Consider the following 15,027-nt stretch of genomic DNA (forward strand, 5'->3'; position numbering starts at 1 on the left):
TCGAAAAGGTTACTAATATCTCTGAGCTCTCCAAAAAGTGGAATAGCTTACCTGAAACAAGGCCAGGGTGATTCCAATAGGATAACTTAACACTGTACAATTTCCATCTAATATTTATGCCCTTATTTTATATCTTTTTCCAATGGAAAAGATCTGAACCCTGAGATTTCATCTGATCTCTGGAATTGGGTGTGGCAAAATGTCCCATGTTTAATAAAGTACCAAGCTTAAATATGTGGTTTGTTTTTTTATATGAATTTATTTTTCATTGGTACTCAACATCCGCCAGGGTGAATCAAATATACCTAGGAGTTTATGATATCAAATGGAGTGGAGTATCAAATGCTGATATGATTCAAATATTTTGATCATGCCCTAAAAAAAGGCATTTTCTGGATAAATATTTTGAATTAAATTGAGATAATAGCAGGTTATAAACTGCTAGCAGATCCAGTGGTTATCTTGTTTGGAGATATGAAGAAACAGGTCATGTCAGACAATATAGAAATGATAGCTCACTTTTAACAGTTACACAGAAGATAATTTGTTGTAATTGGGGCGGGGGTACGACAAACACCTTCACTGGAAGAGGGGATAATGAAAATATGAGAGGTAGATATAATTAGGTATAATTAGATATAATGGAATATTGGTTATTCTAAAGTGGCAGATGGATCAAGGGCATTCATATTGTGTGAACGGTTCTGTTTCTTTTCACTGTTGCTGTATTAGATATTGTTAATTTTGCCTAGCCATTATTTTAATAAACAACAATATCTTTAAACAATATTTACCACTTTAAACACACATCAGAAATAACCTCCCATTTGAGAAAGACCTTGCTCATCTAATCATTGCTAAGCGATGGACTGTCTAAAGTTCAGTTTGTGTCATCTACATGTCTTAAACAAAGCTTTAAATTAAAGTTCAAAACAAAATACTTCATATTAGGTCATGTATGCATTCCTAGCCTGTGACCCTCAATATAACTGCTTTGAAGCTGCAAAAAAAATTCTGTTAGTGTCCATGTTGTCATGTTAATAACCAATAATAATTTCCAGTTTAACCAAAGTCCTTTCCTCTTCAGTTCTTTTCAACATCTTTTTTTTTTGGGGGGGGGGGGTCCTCCAGAGATGGGAATAAAGCAAGTGAAAAGCAAATGAACAAATAACTAACCATGTTGACTGATATTGATTAAAATGAGCTGAGAGTTCTGAGGTAAAAGATCCAGTGCATTTCTAGTGAAAGGTTAAAGATACCAGGCTTAATACAATAGCGAATAAACTTCTGCCTTCAGCTTTTCTTCTTTCTTCCAACAATGCTCTTTGTGCTTTATTTTTCTGCCTGTGCTGAAGGAATCAGGCATAGCTGGCTTATATGCTGGTTGGCCAGACATGGGAACAGGCAATACCCAGCCAGCCAACAAGACACTGCCCGCTACACTAGCAGGGGCCTCTGATTAGCCCATTTAAATCTGCCTTTTTGGCAGTCCACCTGGCCAGGGAAAGGGGTGAGGGGTCTCAGCCGCCACACACACGGAAAATGGATACATGGCCATTTCAAAGAAAGTGAAATAATATATTAATCACTAGACTTGGGGGCTCACAATATCAGTCTCAGATGACACCTTTGATAGCCTTTATTATGGTGTGAGGTTTCGAAGAGTGAAGCCCACTTCATCAGGTGCATCTGGCAAACTCAACTTGAGTCCGCAAAAGTTTATGCCATAATAAACCGGTTAGCTTTAAATGCTACAATACTCTTCAATGGCCTTTCCTACACAAGGCTGTCATAGCTACCCCCCTGGAATTAGCAGTCTATTTTTCTCTGAAATCAGTGAAAATGCAAAAGCATTCCACGTCAGTATGCTTTGAACTGAAGTTTAATTCAACTCTGAACAAACCCAATTTCAGGAGGAAAAAACAATGCAGTTGAAATGAATAATGAAAATCACTAAATAGCAGAAATTAAAATATTAATGTATGTTATACTTTCCTTTTAATCAACATGGAACACAAAACTACATTATGTATTCTGTTTTTAGGATAAAAAGTCTGTACTCCTTATGTCTATTAGTTTACATTTTTTTCAAAAACCAAATTAAATAAAACCTATTTTTGAATACTGCACCAATGCTACTGGCATGACAAAGTGTTAAAAGATTTATTTGATATAACACCCAGCGAACTCTATACTGAGTGTTCATTTAACACAAAGGAATTGGATTTCATGTCACTTAACTCTGAATGCTTAGGCCACAATTTCCCTTAAGTCTATTGACAATGCCATAAAACAACCTATTTTATAGAGCCAGAGGGCAGGGTTGTTTTTTTTAACTAACTTGGTAGCCAAAGACATGTCAGCAGAAACAGACTCATTTAACCCCTTCCGGCTTATGCTGTTAAGTATATACAAGGTGCTCCCCACCCCACACAAAGAAATAACCCAAATTTTGCTCATATAAATATGAAGAAGCTTCTGTTGCTGGTTTACACTGGGAAGTAGGAGTTAAATAAGTCTTTGCCCATCATTTGGCTCATGCAAAAGTCAACAGATGGAGCCAATGTTGATGGTTCTCAGTTCTCACTGAAGCCAATTATAATTATTATTAACATTTCTATTAACATTATTATGAGCTTTTCTATCCTTCAGTTTTTTTCAGTGCTCAAGGCAGCTCGCAACATATTAGAAAGAATATCTCAATATCATAATTTTGTTTTATTTATTTATCCCCCCTTTTCCTCCAAGATGTGGCTCTTCACATCTGTTTTATTTTCACAACAACCCTGTGAGAGGAGTTAGGCTGAGGGACATTGACTGGCTTAAGGCTACCCAGTGAGTGGGGATTCAAACCTTGGTTTCTTGGGTCATAATCCAACACTCTAACAATTAGATTTAAAGACCAGAGGCGGCAGCAGTGTCAACAACTAATTCTATCATCGGGGCGCGGACTGGTTGAAGAGGAAAGTCTTTTGCAACTGGTCATCCATTAGCGAGGAGACAAATTAAGCTGTTTAGGATTTTAACCAGTGTTTTGAATTGAGTCCTGAAACAGAGTGGAAATCAATGCAGTTGATGTAACATGGGATTCACATGTCCCCCTAGGATTCCAGCCAACACTTCAGTTTCGGTATCCACACACTCTTTAAAGGCAGACCCACAGAGATCACATTGTTTTCAGGTAAACTATAGGTAAGCATGTAAATGTCTGCCCTGGGCCCTCTTAATATTTACGTGGGGACACCTACTTAATCTTTACCTAGTACACTGCAGTAAAAACTGTAGTTATGCCCTACCAGATATCATCTAAGGATGAGGCGAAGTTCCTTCACAACCAGAATCTTAAATAAAATCACTGGCTACAACCAAAATGGACAATTTGTGATGGAGTAAGTCTTGTGGGAAAAGGAACATCCATACTTTCCCCTCCTTCCTCTAATCCAGGTTTGCCTTCCCTATCTCCATAACTGTATTGACCTTGTTCCTCATTCTACTCATTCAGTGGAATGCCTCCCTGCGCCACTACCATTTCATACCAATACAGTTGTACATCGGTTCTCAAATGTAATCTGTTCGAGTTCCGAAACATTCGAAAACTGAGGTGCAAAGGGCTGTCTGCAAATTCAATTGAGAAAATTGAAAAACACACAGCAGAAAAATATATATTAACAATATATTTTATATATATATTAACAAAGCTGTATTCGACGGATGAAAGTACATGATGTTTGACATGATTGAGAATCGTGGACCCAGGGACAAAGAATTATGAAGCTTTAAAATCGAGATGTGGAAAATATGGAAACAATGAGGAGAAGCAGGACTAAGATGTGGAGATATGCTTCAGAGATCCAGACCGTGGGGAGCTCCAAAAAATTAATAAATATAATTTGGACTATAATTTGGTCTTTTTTATTTTAGTTTTTTTTATTTTAATTGAAGTATTATGATTGGATATATTAATTGGATGTTTTTTATTGGAAAATCAATAAAAATTATTTTAAAAAGAAAAAAAGAAAAACAAAGAGCAGAAGCCGTTCAACTTCCAAGGCACATTCGAAAACAGAAACATTTACTTCCGGGTTTTCAGTGTTTGGGTTCCGAAACATTTGCCAATGGAGATGTATGAGAACCAAGATACCCCTGTACACCTATAGCGGCGGCTGCTTCCTCTTTCTCTAGCTATGGAAAAGGAACATCTGAGCTGGTGCAGGGTGCCTAGAGTGGCAACTTCCTATGTTCTTGGGAGCTCTAGGATGTCTCTAGTGGTGTGGTGATGGAATTTGGGGGTGAATTTCAGCAGATTTAGTAAAAGAAGTTTAGAGTCATTGAGGACATGGAACAAAACAATCCAGACTTTCGAAAGATACAGTGCCCAAAGTATGTTCTCTGTGAAGTATGGGCGATGATGCAGTCACTGCCCCCAGGGTGCCCGGTATAAATTATGTATCAGTAGTGCAGTTCTAACAAAATTGAACACACAACAGAACCGCATCCATAAAATATACATAATAGGTGCTGCAAAAGGTCAGATCTCCTACTGTTTGATTTTGTTTGCTTCCCTATCTGCTCTCTTTTATTCCTGTTGTGCCTAGAGAAATATTACTGAAAGATCCAGCAGGAGACATGTCCTTTGAGTAAAAATTTAAATGGGCAGAGGGAAAGTCATTTACTGAACAAGAAGTGCAGAGGAGTCCCAGCATATATATTTCGTTCATCGGGAGGGGGAGAACTGCCCGCGTAAGAGGTTCAGAGAAGACCTTAAGCAGCTGCAGGGAGGCAAAATTACTGTAATGGTAATATGTAGCATAAACAGCAAAGCAATTTTGCACTGCTGGTAGACTGCACAGCTGTATAATAGTGGTGTCAGAAAGCCTGCACATAAAAATAAAAATAAAAATCCCCACCAAACCACCTGGAATACTGCACTCAGGTGTGTGTAGCTTAGAAATGGGAGAATACAACCATTTCAATTGCTCTCCTTTTCTCCTTTTTCCAATCTTAAGTTTGGGTCTCCACATTTCCATATCAGGTTGTGATTTACTTTATTTTTAAAAATCCATCAGCGTTTCAGTGTGGATTTCTGCTAATATGCATGTTCTCTATAAACATTTCTGCACAGCAGCTTCCCCTGATATAATGCACCTTTCACTAATATAATACATGCTGTTAATTTTTTTGTGTGTCATTTCACTAATCTATGAATTTTGTGCACACTACCATAGCAGACTGATTTTTGTACATATTATTTGGCTGGCAAACTGCACTTGGAAATTTGGGCAAGTGTGAATTTGGAACGATGGCTGTGTTTTGGTTCACAGATTGGTGCAAATTATGTTTTACGTTCAAGTTTGCGAGAGAACAGAATCAAAATACGCCTTACATAATGCATGGCAGTTGTAAAATCAAAGAAAATTACATAAACACCCTAAATATGCTTTTTTATAAGTAAAGCCATTTGAGTTCATCAGTCAAGATTCACTCCTTTGTATGGTTAGGGAGGTTGTAAGCAAATATGCATATGTGACTGCAGCAACATTTCACACTAAACATATCCCAAGTGACTAGATGTAGCTGTTATGAACATCCAACACTGGTAAATACTTTTGCTAAGCGGATTGATTTGCAAAAGCAAGAGCTGTGAAACAGTTTGTGTATTGAAAAAGCAAGTGTTTAGGTTGAGCTACATGCTGCTTTGTTAGGATATTATACTGCGTACAACCTAAGGCAACCTGCAGGAATTGTCAACTGATCCAGGCAAATGATGCACAGGGAAAGAAAAAAAACAGGATGGCAAGACATATTGCACAGCAGTGCGCAAAGCAGCCGTGCTGTGAAAAAACAAGGGAAGGCGGACAGCAAGAGACCCTTCTGCAAACCATCACACATCCCCAGTATTGGACACTGGCTTTTGATGCACTCAGTCTCAGCACTCATGCAACATATTATCTACTGGCTTTGGACTAGGTCTGTCAAACAATAGGTCAGATGGAAAAAAACAATTGACGACATGGCAGTGATGGCTTCTTGGAGTCTGGAAACTGGGTTCTTCATCCATAGTCCTGAAGCAGGGCCACCTGGCCATTTCTTGGAGGCTCCTCCCCCTGCATCCCAGTAAAAACATCATGGCAAGATGGAGACCAACCTGGCTGGGTCCATCCATCAGCCAGACAGGGAGCAGCTGCAGAGAGCTTGCCTTGCCTCTTTCTACTAGAAAGAACACTTATAAGAACTCAGTACCTAAGAAGCAGTACCAGAGTTTGCTTTCTTCCTCCTCCTTGGCAATCCCTTTTCCTTTTGTGTCGTGGATTGTAGACTGTACGTCCCAGGGCAGAAGCTGTCATAATTATTGTACATTTCCCGGAAAGCATTTTTCAGAAGGAGAACAGGGTAAGCCCCGTACTTTAAATAAAGCAATAGATTTCATTAATTCACTCTAGCAGCCTCTTCCTAGCATTCCACCATGAACTGCTTTCCAATGGCCACGTCTGATTTTTTGCTTTTTGCTTTCGAGCTGTTATTGTGAGTTTCTGTTTAATAGCTGCTGCCATTTCTTTTCTCTTACACTTTAACACAACCTTTGGAGTCTACTAGAATTTTAAGGGGCTTCAAAATACCTTGAATTGTGGAAGGTACTCCACAAAAACAAATTCTTTTCCTTGCCTTCTATATAAACAGAAACCTATAGTTTCTTTTCCTGTAAGCTAACAATGGCTGCTGTGTCTGGCAGATGAAATGCTTTTCAAGAGACATGTCACGTGAGGGAGCCCTTTCAAAGGCATCTGAGATTTCTCAGATGCTGAAAGAAAAGCAACCACGAGTATGCACACAGTTTACTTTAAATCAAGACATTCAGTATAAATGAGGCTCCAACTGAGACTAGATTGCACACAATGATCAGCAATACATTTGGGCTTTATATAAGCCTTCTATATAATATTCAGGTTTGAATGCTGGCAGATAAAAAAAAAATTAGAAACACATTGCTTGCAGATAAGTTACAATGCACTTGGTAATGCTGACAGACAGACCTTTTGAAAACAAAATAGTCTATTTACACTGAAGGAGTCTCTAAAGATTACCCAGTCAGATTTTGAAAGAAAACTGTTATTACCAGAAGCTTGATGTTGCATTTCATATAGTTGGATTAGTTATCCCCCGATTACTCATGATTTCCAAGAGTATTAATTTACTGTTTTGCAGCTTTGGTTTACCTATGGCAAGGTTATAGACACATCAAATTGTTGTTGTTTTTTAAAGAAAAGGCAGGATTCTGCATTGATTTTAAAAGCATTTGGGTAAGAAAAATAAAATATTAATTGAAAAGTCAAACCACCATAAAAGGCACAAGTCATCATCTGAGGCACGCCAGGGATTCTTCTTTTCTTCTGCAAGAGGGGAGCTCTCTATGTTCACTTGAATATTTCCCAAAGTGTATGACACTGCATAGAACAGGAAGCTCCTGCACACACAGGGCTCAGTTTGTTTGTTTACTGGAGCACCGGAGTTCTCTCCAGTGGTCCATCAAAGTCAAAAGGATTTCTAGTACTGACCTCAACAGAATACAAAATAAGTGATTATACTTATGATCAGTTGTATATTCTGGAGTGTGAAACTGTGCTCCCCAAAAAACCAGAGTACTAAAGGTCAACAGCAGAAGGCATTGTTGTTGTTTTCATTTCAGGTGGCAAGAGAATGGAAAGTAAGAGAGTAGGATATTCTCATCCTTTTTCTCTTAACCCTGTCTTTAACTTTCTTGGGATGGGCAGCCTGCAGCTCTGCAAGACATCTTGTAGTAGAAAGGGACATGACTGTTGCGGGCAAGGGCATGGACACTGTAGTTAGCCCACAGGGTTCAAAGTCCTATTTTCCACTGGCAAATAAGGTTTGGGGCACTAAAAGTAGAAGAAGAGGAGAGTGACTTTCATAAAGTTAGCATAAGCATATTTGCATACACCCAGCCTGATCCCTGAGATCATCCAAATTGTTGTTCCCTGTGTTACAGAGGATTGGGTGGCCTCAACAAGAAGTCACCCATGCAGAGGCGGAGCTAGCTGTTCCAGCACCCGGAGTGGGGCACATGCTGTTCACCTGGGGGGAGGGCCATGGAGCATCCCATGGCAAGCATCCCAGGGGGCGGGGCGAGAATCCAAGGGGGGCGCAGCACATGCTGGGCGTCCCAGGGAGCAAGCCACCCATTGGGGCAGAGCGAGCTGCTCATGGCAGGCCTGCCTCCTGGGCAGGCAGGGAGGGAGTGGTGCTACTTTGCCAGCAGCTTTCCTCCCTTCCCTCTTCATTTTAACAGCTTGGGAGAGGCTCCCCCCAAAAAAACAGCACAGGAGTGTGGGGCAACTGTTAGGATATAGTGATATAGTTCCATTCCACCTTAAAAGGGTCAGGCATGACTGTTGTGTATCACATGCCTGTTTACATCCAGCACAGTCTGCTGGGAATTTCCGTTGTATGTTGCTTTTGCTATACTGCTGTTTTGCTGGACACGAAGGCAAGCAGACATGTTTTTCCTTTGTTCCTGAGCTATGCTGAATAAAATGCTGTTCATTTTGCTTGCACACCTCTCTGTCCGCCTCTTCGCTGTGAGGTGATTTACACGCTCTGCTGACAGAGCGTGCACGGGTCTCTAAACGTACCTGAGGCTCGTGTCGCTGACTGACTGATGCTGTTCCACGGGAGACCGGTGATCGTCCGGAGCCAGCTGGGGGCCTGCCTGATGCCCCCATCTCCCCGACAGTATCCCAACAACAGGCTTATGGGCCCAGATCCATGGCAGGCTTGCCTCCTGGGCAGGAGGGAGGGAGCCGTGCCACTTTGCCGGCAGCCTTCCTCGCTTCCCTCTTCCTTTTAACAACTTGAGGGAGGCTCCCCCCCCCCCGGAAGCAGCACGGGAGTGGGGGGCAACGGCACACCACACGCCTGCGACTCCCAAGCCTCCCCCGAGCTGTGAAAATGAAGGGGGAAGGCTGCATCTCTGCCCCTTCCTCCGCCCCTGCACCCATAGGGCGGAACACCCAAGATTCGGCAGGCATCCTTCATTTTCAATTTCAGACCCTTTTGTGTGCGAGACCATTCCTTCCATTTGTGGTTGCCGCCATGCACGTCTTGCACGCACAGGGGGGAGCAGCTGACTGCAGTTCTAGTTTTAAGTGTAATCCGGAATTAGCAAACTAATCAGCAGGGCAGCTAGGTGGGAAATGGGGCTGCTGTCCAACCCCTTTTCATAGAGAAACAACTAAAGGGGCAGAAGCCAGGACGGTGTCTTAAATAGCCACCCATTACCTTTGGGCTCCCTTACCCATCTTCCAAAGCAATTAAAACTTATTTTCACCAATCAGGTTTAGGTTCTTTGCTAATAGAAACAAGCAAGCTCTGCACTGGCCAACGAGGAATGTATGCACACACAAAAGAACATTTTACTAGTTTTCTTGAAACTTTCTTGGCTTCCCTTACAATTTCTCAGACGTTTCACCTAAAAAGATGATGCTCAAATTTGCCTTGACATTTCACTTCAGGGAAAACGCAATAGCAACTTAAGAAAGTGCCACTGTTAATCATGTAATTATCAGTTTCTTTTCTTTCTGCATTTCATTTCCCCTCTGATGCCATAATGGATGTGTTAATTCTTAAGGTGCTTTGTGAAAGCCGTGTGACTCCTCACCTGGGAAACTGCATGAGCTGAACCAAAACAGGCAAACAAGTTAACTTTGCAGCCTTGTTACTCAGACCCCTCTGCTTCCACAGTAACCCTAAAGGGGGCTGTGAAGAAGACAGGCAAAGTTCACCTGCCGCCTGCCAGAACCACTGCCCTCTGTGGCATGAACTTTATTGGCTTTCAGCTCTATGCTATGCTGCAGCACTGCCCTGAAAGACACAGAAAGAGTTGCCCAACCAGTTGCCTGGGCAACTTGGGACACCACCTGTTGAGGATGAAACACAGCGCCAGAAGAAAGGGAGGCATCTTGACATAGCCTAGGCAATCAGGCCAGAAAATTATAGCCACTTCCATTATTACACAATTTCTTCATACTTCAGAAGAGAACTAAAACATAATACACACAATATGTGTCAATTATTCTTAAATTGGGCTAAGCCAGTCAAAATTACCCTACGTAATTGACAGAGCATTTCTTATTTGTTCAATCACGGGCTCAGAATGTCTCTCAGCAAGGCAAATTTAGTGGAGGACTGAAGATAAGCAATTAGTTTGACTAGCAGCAAAGCACCCCTTGCAGCTTTTTCTTGCAAGGAGCAGCAGAGGATTTCCAGGGGCTTATATAAAACAAGATTGGCATGGCATGGCAAGGAAGCTGCCATTGGTCTCTCTCTCTCTCTCATTGCTTTGAGTCCCCAGTCTGGCACCCACTAGAGCACCTGTGCCCACAGTGCCCCCACCTCCTCAAAATTAGGCTCAGACCCACTTCACTTGCCCCTTCACAACTGACTCTTGCATCAGCTGATGCCATCTCTGTGGGTCTACGCGACATTAAGAGACCAACTCCCAGCACTGGCACAATATGGGGGTGATAACAGGTTCTTCTTATCTTTCCTCCCCGAAGTCCTGGGATTAGGTCTTCTCTTCCCACACTAGGACCTCAGGGCTCTCAGCCATTCCATTTTATATCCTCCTGTGATCTGCTTCCATAGCTTATAGACTGTGGCTTACACACTGATGAAGCAGGCCCCTCCAGCTAGCAGGCACACCCATCTTCCGCTCACCAGCTGGTGAGTTCTTCCATTCTGCTCAGTTTGACTGCACATGCACGTTACCCTGCTGGGAACAGGAACATGCAATCCAAGTGTAGTGCAGGGCTGGTTCAAAATGGCATCAAACCATTTCTGAATATAAACCAGAAGCATCTTCCTGCTCTCACTCCCAATTGGGCAGCTATATCTTCAGAGGCATCCAAATCTGTGCTGTGTGTAATAGTTTGGTCCTCTTTTTGGACTCGAAAGGGTGTCCGAAAGTATCCAAACAAGCCAAAACCCACACTTTGATCGTGGGAAGTGCCACACTAAATTGGTCTACAATATCTCACAAGGCTTCTGAGTTGATGCAATTTGGAATGCCGCAGCCTATCTTCTTAATTCAAAATGGTGTCCAGACAGAAATAAAAACTGGCTCCTCCACCAAAGGAACCATCACTCCAAATTCAGCAATGTTATATCAGCAGGCATCTAAATGCCCCAAAACAGGTAGACGAATCACTTCCCCATACATATAATAGACTATTAACTTGAATAGAGAAACTAAGTTCAGCTATTTTCTGGGATTGCTTTAATGATCTTCAAACTGTTCAAACTTAAGTTTTTCTTCTTCTAAGAACACCTTCATAAAAATGGTTTAAATTGCTGCCTTACCCAAAAAATAAAAACAAAACCCTTTAATAAAAACTAAATTTGCTTTGGGACACGGGTGGCGCTGTATGTTAAACCACAGAGCCTAGGACTTGCCAATCAGAAGGTCAGTGGTTCGAATCCCCATGACGGGGTGAGCTCCCGTTGCTCGGTCCCTGCTCCTGCCAACCTAGCAGTTCGAAAGCACGTCAAAGTGCAAGTAGATAAATAGGTACCACTCCAGCGGGAAGGTAGACGGCGTTTCCGTGTGCTGCTCTGGTTCGCCAGAAGCGACTTAGTCATGCTGGCCACATGACCCGGCTGTACGCCAGCTCCCTTGGCCAGTAAAGCAAGATGAGCGCCGCAACCCCAGAGTTGGCCACGACTGGACCTAATGGTCAGGGGTCCCTTTACCTTTACTAAATTTGCTTTGGCTTATCTTTGAGACCTTGTTATTCCTGTCCCATTTAATTGCCTTCCCACACTACCCCATCAAAGAGTTAGCTGAGCCTGTAAAATATATTCTAGAGGTTAAATAGCTGCTTGTGGAAGTAGGTAGGATATAAATCCACCTGGTGACAGAGGTGAGAGCCAAACAAGGAGGAGTTGGGTTAGCTGGTTTGCACCCCTCCAATTTTTCTCTCAGAACAGGCCAGAACTCCTGCTGCCACATCACTACCTGATTTTCCTCTTAACAACTGCTGGAGTCCCTTGAAGGTGCTCTGCTGTGAGGTCAGTGGCTGTAAAATAAAACACTATGCTGTAATATAAATGTCAGGGAACATAATTCCCCTACACACAAACATTTTATCTGTGATTTACTTATTTAGCTTGTTTTCTGCATTTTAGCGAAAGCTCGGCTCCATCAATATCATTCTGTACATATTTATATTTATTTCAGAGTTTTGTTTCTGTCAAGAAGCTATAATAGAACTTGAAATACCAGCCTTTAAATTAAATTTGTGAAACAGAAACAGGATTTTATTTGGTCCTAGACCTAATTTGTGAGGTAATTTAAGGAAGTCTGTTTTCTCTTGATTCATTTATGGCCAATGAAGTGATATGATTTATGCTGGGTCATACTGTATTGCCAAATTGTTGTTGGGTAAATTTTGTTGGCTTTATTGTTAACTGTTCAATTTGGTGTGTTTTATGTTATTATTTTATGCTGACTGTATTTTTTTAAAATCAGGAGGCTAATACATGAAAAGAATAAATAAATGTCCAGTAGATTACTGTATGTTGTGGCACAGTTTGTGCCTTATGTTGCATTTAGAGGCTGGCGTCAAGAATCTGCAACATTTCTGAAAAGAACTGGGTGTTTGTCTATATATGATGAGTTGTTTTTACCAGTTAAAACAATAATCATTTGCAATACCTTCCAGAACTGTATGAAACTAGAACTGTATGAAACTAGAACACAACTGGTACAGTATATTCTGTAAGGATCTATTACAAAATACCTTGGGTCATTCTATTTTGCCTAGCATTTTACGTTTGAGTCCAATTCAGTACCACTCCCAGGTCTGAAACACTGGAAGGAATGGTCCAATGAATTTTATAATGAACCCATACAAAATTTATTATGGCAGCCAATAAATTGAATCTATCCTGATAGATTATTTCAGACACAGGATTTGATTGCACCGAAGTAGCAGTTGTCAAATAAATGTAAAATGTGCATTTGTTTTGCTTGCTCATTGATGGATATTCCATTCACTTAATGATAAAACAAATACTTCTGGGTTTTCTACAATAACCGTAGATATGAGAAAAAAATATTTTTAAAGTTAAAACTGAATCAGACTAAGCACTGATATCGGAAGAATTCCCCTGATCTCTGTAATATGATCTCCATGTTCATTTAAATGAAATATGTGAGAACACTGAGTCAAACACTCAAAATTGATATTCGTGATGCATTGTCATGAAAGTTTTAGGTCCTAAAACTTACCATTCTAAGATCCTATTGTATTGTACAGGTAATTAATTCAGCCTGTGAGCTGGTCAATTATAGAACAAAATTTCCCACAATGGAATTTTATCCGAGCCAAGTTCATATCATTAGTCTGACTAATCATCAGCAATGTGGGTTAAATCATATGTAATTGAACCACGATTCTCTTAGCTGTTGTTTCATTGCCTTTGAATGGCAAAATTGAACCTTCCTTGCTAACTGCTGTCCTTTAGTACTCAGCATTTTCTTCTTTGCTTAATAGCATCTTGCACTCTTGAAAACTTCATACTCTCCTGACAAATAGCTCTACTATGGCATTAACTACAGCATAAGTCAGTGTAGACAAAAATCTACATGAAAAGGAAACCACATTCTAGTAATTTTGCAAGAGATTTTTAAATTTATTTTAGAAGATGGCAATGCAACACCTTTGGAGCAAAAAAAAGGTGTAAATCAAGAAAATTTACTTCTGTCTGCAAGTCGGGGTAACTGAAGATATCGGAGACAGATTCTTTCATCCTGGGAATCAAAATATAGATGAAGTTTACTCTTCTCTGGAACAGAATTTCACTTTAAAATACACTCTACTTGATTCTCTAGAGAAGGTCTCAATCTACTTTTAAATGTGTATATTTTAAAATGTACTCACAGGGGACTTCCACTATCAAAGTTTCTTACAAAAACAGAGATGCTTCTCAGAGGAGTTTTTCATTTTTGTTTTAAGGGGGGGGGGATACCCAACCCTTCAATTATGCCTTTAAAATGAAATGGTGTCAGATTTCTGGGGACTAATTTAAATCCTTCACAGAATAACCAGATTACACAACATTAATGACAGATAGCTTTTGTTAAACCGGAATAGGAACCGGAAACTTAAACTTGTATAACATTTGTATATAACAAATTGATATTATTGTGTTGAATATATACTCCCAGCTGTTTAGAATCAATGATGAAACAGGAAGTTAATCTGTGCTGAGGCTTAGTTTTCTTTACGGTTCCAGTGAACTGCTTAGAAGGCCAGAGTTTATTTGGATGGCATTCTTCAGTGAAAAAGGGACATCAACATCATTTAGGAGACAGGATGGGAGTACAGAATAGGTTCTCCATTTTGGTCATATCTGAAATGATGACATGGACAATGTTACAGTCCTGTCTGGTCTGGTGAAAGAAGTCTCTTCTTCACTACCATAATTAAACCTTACAACTGCACCGAGTTTTATTCAGTATGAAGGAGTAGTAGTAGTTATTTCTGCTCCCTTATTTACTGCCTTACACACACACACACACACACACACACACACACAGGTTCTCTTAGGAACTTGTTAGGAGACTGCATAACCCCAGAAAACTGGTGCTACTATTGCAAAAGCAATACAGAACTCTGTTTGAACTAAAAAGATACCGCCCATATTCAGATAGCAGCCAAACTTCTTTTTCTGGATAACGCAGCTGAGTATTTAGTGCAGGGATGGGGACCCTCTGGTAACTCCAGATGTTGACAGACCTCAACTTCCCAAACCAGCAAGACCAATGTCCGTAGATGATGGGAGTTGTAATCCTACAACATTGGGAAGGCTACAGGTTTCCCATCCTAATGTGATAAGAGAGCAATGCCAAACATTCAAGGATGATCCATCTGGTTAGAAGTCTAGTTAATAAGCACCATTCACTGTCTTATCTTTATGGAAGTTCAAGACAGCAGTGACTAGAAGCTTGAC

General features: G+C 40.8%; 1 protein-coding gene across 2 annotated transcripts in view; it reads right to left on the reverse strand.

Moving 5' to 3' along the window:
- The window catches only part of IMMP2L (inner mitochondrial membrane peptidase subunit 2), a 478,312-nt gene that overhangs the window by 78,598 nt on the left and 384,687 nt on the right, over positions 1–15,027 (reverse strand). The window contains exon 6 of one of the 2 annotated variants that reach the window (XM_081022426.1): positions 13,696–13,825. The exons of the other annotated variant lie outside the window; for it this stretch is intronic. Within the exon in view, the coding sequence (XP_080878552.1) occupies positions 13,760–13,825 (66 nt within the window). The 3' untranslated portion in view covers positions 13,696–13,759. Of the gene's footprint in view, positions 1–13,695; positions 13,826–15,027 lie in introns of those variants that run through there. 2 annotated transcript variants of the gene reach the window in all.

Source organism: Podarcis pityusensis, assembly GCF_964106645.2.
Source record: "Podarcis pityusensis genome assembly, chromosome: 10".
NCBI classification, from domain to species: Eukaryota; Metazoa; Chordata; class Lepidosauria; order Squamata; family Lacertidae; genus Podarcis; species Podarcis pityusensis.